This window comes from Phaethon lepturus, unplaced genomic scaffold, assembly GCF_000687285.1.
Source record: "Phaethon lepturus isolate BGI_N335 unplaced genomic scaffold, ASM68728v1 Scaffold19593, whole genome shotgun sequence".
Lineage (NCBI taxonomy): Eukaryota > Metazoa > Chordata > Aves > Phaethontiformes > Phaethontidae > Phaethon > Phaethon lepturus.
The window spans coordinates 6,508-14,657 of record NW_010529931.1 but is presented as its reverse complement, the minus strand read 5'-3'; the positions used below and the strand labels follow the sequence as shown (position 1 = coordinate 14,657).

General features: G+C 41.9%; 1 protein-coding gene across 1 annotated transcript; it reads right to left on the bottom strand.

Moving 5' to 3' along the window:
* Positions 1-2,488: 2,488 nt before the first annotated feature.
* On the bottom strand, positions 2,489-6,080 carry LOC104616127. The gene is made up of 3 exons (XM_010284104.1): positions 5,840-6,080; positions 3,493-3,889; positions 2,489-2,813 (listed from the first exon to the last, which is right to left on the bottom strand). Exons 2-3 carry the CDS (start codon positions 3,872-3,874, stop codon positions 2,788-2,790), a joined length of 408 nt encoding a protein of 135 aa, XP_010282406.1. The 5' UTR covers positions 3,875-3,889; positions 5,840-6,080; the 3' UTR covers positions 2,489-2,787.
* Positions 6,081-8,150: the final 2,070 nt, after the last annotated feature.

Below are 8,150 nucleotides of genomic sequence, written 5' to 3'. Positions count from 1 at the left end.
TCAATTTAATTTTTATGCTGGCCCTTTGCTAACTGATAATTTTTAAGTATAATCTTGTTTCATTATGACTTTTTTTTCCCCAAAATTATCTGTGTAAAGTTTTTGTATGTTTTCTTAAACAAGCCTGTATGTGTATTTCTTGCCTGGCAGCAAGAAAGGTAAGCTAAGGTATATAGAGATTATCTTACTAAACTCCTCTGTGTCAAGTAAAGTCTTGCTCAGTTGTTGATGTTTATATTTCTCTGACAACTCTTCAGCAGCTATGCTGCTTTATTACTGTTTTAGAGAATGTGAAAATACGTCTGCACACTAAAGCCACAAAAAGTATGCTCCATTGTCTTTTCACAATTAAAACCAAGCAATAAATATTTAACTAGGAGAACAAAGACTGTGAAATTCAGAGATTTTTTTATATGCTTCTGTACATGTCAATGTGTGGGTGACTCATTACTACTGGCAGCAAGGCACTGGCCCATTTTTTCAAAAAAACCATACAGGACTCATGTAAGTCCTTCCAATTTCTAAGCAAAAGCTACAGCAGTACAGTGTAGCCAAGACATGAATACAAAAGATCTCTTAACTAGAAATCAGTTTATATTTATGCTTATGTAAAAGCTTTAAATCAGGCACAAAGTGAGCCCCCACAGCATTCCTCCCCCAACTGCACTGTGCTCTTGGTGCAGACACCCTGACGTTGTAGGCAAGTAGCTGCAAATGCTCATTAATTCTAATAAAGATTGGAGAAGGAAGGAGACAGAATTTCCCGAAATGCTTACATTTATACTCATCACTGAACACTAACACAAGGCTTCACAGCAGCATAGACAGCATTTGATTTTGACAGCCAGCCAAACATCAACTGTGGTCTGGCTGTCAGGGAGGGAATGCAAGAAAACTGGACTTGCTGTTCCTGCTGCAACCCAGGGATGGAAAGAGGAGGAGTGCTGAATACTGCTGGAGGAAAAGATGATCCCACTCACTGTGAATCCCTCTTGCAGAGACCCCAGGAGCAGCCAGCTGCCTTTCCATGGCGCTCTCATAGCCAAAACGGGTACGTCCACCTGGAATTTGTTTTGCTGCTGCCGCTTACGGCTCTGTGTTCCTGTTTTGTGCACAATCACCTGCCCCTTTGGCAGACGCTGCAGGGTGGCCATAGCCATAGATAGTTCAAGCATTCTGGAGCCAGGTGATAAGCACCTTTGTGTCCTAGAGAAATGTTAAAATGTTATTATAGTTTTGCACTTCTGTAGGTGATGAATAAAATTATCTGTAGGTGTGAACAAGGGGAATTTATTTATCTGGTTTATGACAGTTAAAACACTTTATTTGTTGCAAATGCAATACAATACAATACACAGCTTTATAAACTGGATATTGCTGGAACAGATTAGATGATGGCTCTCAAAAAGCTGCTCATCATGATGTATCAAATCCTGAAACTGCTGGGTTTGAGTGTGTCATGACTCCCTCTGCTCAAAAGAAAAGGTGTATTTAAAATATTTTTCATATCAGGAACTTGCAGCGATATTCATGGGTAAGAGAAATTTCTCACTACTTGTGCCCTCTCCAGAATACTGTAGGGGAAATATTTTACAAGACGCAGTTCAATACTGTATTTACCTAAATGAACATTCACAAATCTGTGAGAATTCTTGGATATTTTACGAACAGTGTATGAGCTAGGCATTATGTGGGATGGATTTCTTGTTACTTATGAAGGTTTATATGCTGTTACTGTGTAAGTACTGTTTCCTACAATAATTAAACCCAGCTGGGACCTCATAAAAGGCTAGAACACAACAGGGACTGAACAAACTGCATTTCCCAAGAAGTAAAGCTGAGAACAGTCAGCATCTTTGAGTGTTCCCATTTGCTCTTAGGCTTTCTGTACTCAGAAGAAAATGGATTAACTAGATGGTTAATCTCCTGGAATTAGTTTACCCATGCTGGATGGTTTCTTACAATGGGACCAGTAGTCAAGCCAGTCTCTCTCTCTTTCAAACCACTTGATGCATGGGTCTCTTCTCAGCTGTGATCCCTGCTATGACAGGGACGGATTGTATCACCTTAGTTACCTGTAAGAATGTGTAAATAAAGAGCATTCTTGTGTAAATTACTGTTTCTTAATGTAATGTAGTAGTGGCTTTGCAAATGACATGCTGACAAGAAAATGACTACTATTCAGACCTTGTTGCATAGAAAAATACTTTAATTAATCCATAGCCTAGACTAAGCAGTGACAAAATGCAAAGTTTAGACTGCACAGAACATTACAATGAGCATAATCCTTCCCTCTAGCTTGATGTCACACTTTTTTGCAATTCTTAAAAGTAAAGTTGACTGTATATGCAAGACACTGTATAAAATGTTTGTTGACATTTTCTCCATTGCTTAACATATAAAAATATATTGGGTTTCCATCAAAATTAACTTTTAAAAAAGATAATTATTGGAAAAGATGAGCCTCTACAAAAATACGACACCGGTTCAGACTTACAAGTTTACCTGAGAGAACAAAGATGTTGACTCAAAACACAAAAGCATTCACACATGCAGTGGGGAAAAGGCAACCTTGGTAGACTGCAAGACAGGAAAGCCAAAGTGACAGTATGGGAGCCCATGTACTTATCAGTTCAGCAGATTAAGTACTTCTTTATACAGAGGGGAAAAAAAAGGTTGAACCATGCCAATGGATTTGTCTAAGCATCTACAGTACATGCTGTGCTTTTGTGCTTCTTCATTTTGATGTTGCCTTGCTGAGGTATCTTCATTTTCTCCCCTTTTGGACTAAAATGGGTTGGTGAAAGCAGACCCTGCAAGATTATGAAAGAAAGGTAGTTATTTTCCAAGCAATATGTTTAGGAATGCTAGGATTAGATGATCTCAGTATGGAAGCTTAAAACATCTGACTGGGTACATCAGAAAAATGTTTATTGCCGAGGAGGAAGGAAGCACACAGATCTAGGATTGGATTATAACAAGATATAAAGCCAATCACCTATGTGATCTCAGTTCATCACAAACCACGATGACCAGAATTTGTCACTGTTTGATGATTCACAGTGACCACGAGATCACACTATGTGTCAATAGTTTTAATGGGAAGAACAGGGTTCAAGCAGTCAGGGATTTGGGCTTCCCTTCCCACAGAGGGTTGATTCCCCCAAGTTGAGACTGAAGACCAAATGTCAGGAAACTTTTAGTGTTGTGATGTCATTTATATGCACACAGTGATAAACAGAGAATGCAACATCCATTTCCACACACTCCCACATGCTTACCCAACATCTTTTACACTTGTAGTACCCTAAGTATTTTTGACTCAGGTATTGTGAAAGTAGCTACCACTGAAAGATGCAAATACTTTTGACAAATAGAGACAGAAAACTGGAAATGACTATACTGAGTTGTCTAAATAATCAAGGACGAGGATGGAACAAGTGGTTCAGTTATGTTAGTACATAGCAGACTAACACCATAACCTGTAGTTACCTTCTAAAGTTCTATGTGAGTATGTGGAAGAATATTTGGGAGACATTAATTGTCTTCTGCCCATTCCATGGGATCTTGAGAGCACACAGTCTACATACATATCCCAGAAGTTCTGGGCTAAATCATTGAAGAGTTCATTGTGCTTGGGCTTAGGGGATTCCTTTAGGAACATCATGAAGTCCCAGAGAGCAATGACGGTATCTGCTACCTTGAGTTTCTTGATTTCCACAAGCCCATGGGACGACAGCTCCCAGCACTGATGGTCAATCTGACCCAGGCTTGGAGGAGTCTCTTTTTGATAGTCTAGATTGGCATAAACCAAATTCAGTATCAATATACAGCCCAGCTGAAGATACCACCTTCGTTTCCATATGGATTCCATACTCCAAGAAGATACCTGAAAGAAAGTGTACAAAATCACAGTGATTCTGCCATTATGTAGTTCATTCTCATATACCTTTCAAGGATACCCCAAGAGATGATTTATGCACATATACAGAAAAATATTTATTTTCAAACCATGGAACAAATACCAGTCAATGAACCCTAACGCTGGAGCTAGATTTGCACCTAGAAATTCTTAATGCTGCTTAGAACATGAAAACCTGAAGCAGAAAGTTTGAAGTGACCGTAACCTGTGTCACAACTGCTCCTTGAGCTCAAGACTTCTTCCCTTAAACTCCTGTGCTTGTATCATCAGTAAAATCAGATTAATAGCAGATGCTGAAAGAATCCTAGCAGTATTCTCTTTTAAATGATTGCAAAGAAGTAACAGAGTTATAAATAGCCAGTCTTTCACGGAGCAGTCCAACTCAGAAAAGTGGTAACGAAGGAACAGTAAACCAGACCATTACACGGTATTTGATAAGCATAGGCAGGTTATGAACTCATTCACTAGCTGCTGCAAGACCAGAAAAAGGCATACTCCTTTCTGGCTTAATGTTAGAAAATAAGCAAGCGTTTGGCACAGTTATTTCTGGCATGTATACAAAACACAGAAACTGTCTGGAGAACTGGAGATGGAAGGAGTAATAACACAGGAGGCATAATGAGAACTTCAAACGCTACAGAACATGTAGTTATTATTATACATGGATTCCCTCTGGAAAGCTGCAGTTTTCCTATGATGCATATTCCATACGCTCAAAGCAGATTTAGACAGAACATCACTAAAATACCTGATAATTTTTTTCTCAGTCCTTCCTGTCACAATAAAGTGCAGTGGAAGAGGAGAGTAAACAAAAAGGGGAGAACAAACCAAAAAAAAAGACAAGCAAACACAGGAAGAAGTCTGAAGAAAAAGATGACTGTCAAGACTCCCAGATAGTGCCCCATATTTTGGTGTCCTAAATCAACTCCATGTCAAATGCTCATTCCCACCATTTCCGATCCCCAATCAAAATGTAGAATACAATTACAAAATGATGTGAGGTTTTGTGCAGAGTCAAGGCGATGTTTTGTGCAACTGTGCAAATTTTACTGGGAACTTGGCCAGAACTGCAAGTGTGCTCTCCCACACAGAACATCTTTGGGCACTGGCAATATGAAAAGTTAGTCTATGATGTCTTCAAAGTGTTAATGCACTGACATCCTCTCTGCAACTCTTAGTGATGCAATTAAAGAGCAGATAACCCACGGATAATACATCATATATGTGAACTGTCTATAAGAAGACAGAGTTGAGGTGACACCATGGAGTGCACAGTCATACCAAGATGGGTCAGAAAACAGGACAGCTTGACATAGGCCCTTTTGCTGTGGTTCTGGGATGATTTTTTTGTTTGAATGTGCCACTACACTGCTGCAGCCATCTGGGGTCCCTAAACTCATGTGTTCCTTTACCTCACCTTCAGGACTGAAGGGGATGAGACAGACAGATACCCCCCAATCTAACTCCTTTCTAAAACTCCACTTGCTATCTCCATTTTCAGCAGGCAGCAGGATTACCTGCCTCAGCATCCTGAGAGTTTATGAATATGCATTAAAGTGTCTCTTCCTTGGGTTGTTAGAAAACTGGCACCAGCCAATAAGCAGGGATGGAAATGCTTCTCTTCTTACTTCCACTTCCCTAGGCACCAGCATTTAGAGGAAGGACACACAAGCAATTTGGCTACAAAGTAGGAAAACGACAGCCAGGAAGCCACCAACATTTTGAGTTGTTTGGATTTCATGTTTTAATCTAGCTAAAAACTAAAATGCCAAGGGTTCAGTTGAACACCTCGAGCAGGAGCAGAGACCACAACAAGCCTCACAGAGACTTTGAGCTGGTAACTCTTACTATTCAGCAGATGACAGATGACTTTCACAAAGGCAATAACCGAAGAGCCACAGCTGAAGTTACACTTACCGTGTTTCTGTGACGAGATGGAAAACAGCAGCCTTGAAACAACAGTAGTCAGCCACTTGGAGAAAAAGAAAGGAATTCCTGAGGGGGCTGCAAGTGCCCACAGCTGCTGGGTGCTCCGAGGATGTCGGGATTACACTGCACAGGGACGACTCTGCCGCCGGCGAAGCAGCAGCAGCAGCAGCAGCGTGAACTCGGGTCAGAGGGAAGGCGGGAGGGATGTGGCTGTGGCAGCCCCACCTCTCTCTGCAGCAGGCACCGAGCGCCCGCCGAGCCCTGGGCTGGGGTCTCACCGGGGCAGCCTGCGTCTGTATGGGTGGGTGGGTGTGTTTGGTGAGGGAAGGGGAGAGGCAGAGGGCTGCCGGAGGGAGGGAAAGCAAATCTTGACGTGATTACCTGTTAACATGAACGCTTTCCCCGTTTTATGAACCCAGGTCTCCATCTGCAATCCTGTCTGCCCACCAGAACACGCACCCATCAAAGACAACATTTCAAAATAATGAAGAACGGACGTACAGCCCAGAATTTATTGGCACAATGTGCATCCGCTTATCCCAGTTCCCTTTTTGTAGAAACTCCCTGACTTGAGATCAGTTTTACACTATTTTTGGAAATCTCCCATAACTTGGTTGCCAGCGAGGATTTCGATGCCATTTGTACTTGACAACGTCCCCTCCAGAAAGTGATGCCAGCGCCGACCGCTGCGCACTGGTGTTCACATGCCACATCTTGCAGCCAGCAGCAGCCCAGCTGTGCCAGTGGCTAAAGACTCAGAATTCTGTTGTTTTGTTTCTGGCTGGTTATTTTCTCTGCTAAGGAACCAGGCTCATGCAGATGTTTAGAAGAGCTCCATTTCCTCTGAGGGAGAGAAGCTTATGAAGAAGATTACTTAGATTTCTAATTATTTCTTCCATACATGTTCTTATGATACACCGGTTATGATGTCTCATCAGACACTGAAGTGAAGGACCATGCCTAAGTCTCAGTGCAGCTCATCACTGTGTAAGGGAAGAGGAGTTCCTAACCCGAGAACCACTGCATAAGGGATGTCCCAGCCCTTTTCCTATTGCATACAGTGGAAGGAAGTCATTTTACTCCCTCCTCATCTACTGTGGGCTGGAAATGGCTCTTGCCCAGAGGAGGAGGCTGGGAGTTCCTGTGGCCCCACGCTATGTGCTCTGGAGTGAGTGTTTTGATTTACTTCATCTTTTAGTCTAGACAGCCATTTACAACGAATAACTTGCAGACCTGGGGCTTTTACCAGCGTGATTTCCTCATCTATTAACTTAAGAGACCAGAGTCTGTCCTGCATGGCATGAGGACCTATGAATGGAAATTGTTTCGGAGACCTATGGCACAAGGTGTGGTAAACAGGGTTACTCTATAGAACCAAATTTGAAAGCCGAAAGAAAACACTTGCATGGAAAGCTCAAGCAGAAGACAAGTTTCTTTTTCCTATCCAAACATTCTAACACAATGTGGGGACAAATACTTTGTCTGCAAGTAGCGTTCAGGCAACTTAAGTGCTCCAAAGGTCACCGGTCTGGTGAATGCCTCACAGAAATTACGTCTTTGTAAAGGCTGTTCGAAGGTTCACAGCAAATGTCAGGTATCTGAGGCATTGGCAAGAATTGGGCTCCCTCATGGCTTCACTCCTTCTCTTTGAAGGCATGGAATTTCACAAGGCTAATGTTCAACATACAATGAAAGTGCTGCACCTGGCACATGGCAGAAAATCCCTTCACTCTGCAACACTGGGTCCATGTAGAAATCAATCCCTGCTTAACCTACACGCAAAACCAACAGCCCTCTTCGAGGCTGTGTGTGTATACGGTGTGTGTTACCAACATTGGTAACTGCTGCATGAGATGTTGCCTGCAGGAACATGGTCTGCTCTACATCAGGAGAGGGCTGATGCAACTAAATTGCAGCTGCTCCTTTCTTAAATTCAGGTGTCACCCAACAGCTCAGGACTGTACTTTAAACTTTATTTTTCTGTGCAGAAAAATAATGTACCCAGAATCGTGATGTCTGAATCACTTCAGCATGTAAAACTGTTAATAGCTCCAGTTCCAGAGAACCTCCTCTCTCTAAAGGAAGGCATGGCTGATGAGAACATAAGACAAATATGCAGTAAAATTTGGTCTATTAGGGTTTCACAACATGCTTTGGTGGAACACAACATGACAGGAACAACCTGTTCTTTCAAGTGGAAATGTAGTAATTCCTGTCATGAAAACAATATATACAGTACTTAAAGGCAAATACAAATGTGCTCTGAAATGACAACATGCAGAATAACTAGCTGTCTTCT

Excerpts from the sequence above, each read along its gene's own strand:
- LOC104616127 (XM_010284104.1), bottom strand. The coding sequence starts at position 3,874 with ATGGAATCCATATGGAAACGAAGGTGGTATCTTCAGCTGGGCTGTATA. Across the intron at positions 2,814-3,492 it reads CTCACATAGAACTTTAGAAG|GGTCTGCTTTCACCAACCCA; the intron begins GTAACTACAGGT and ends ATAATCTTGCAG.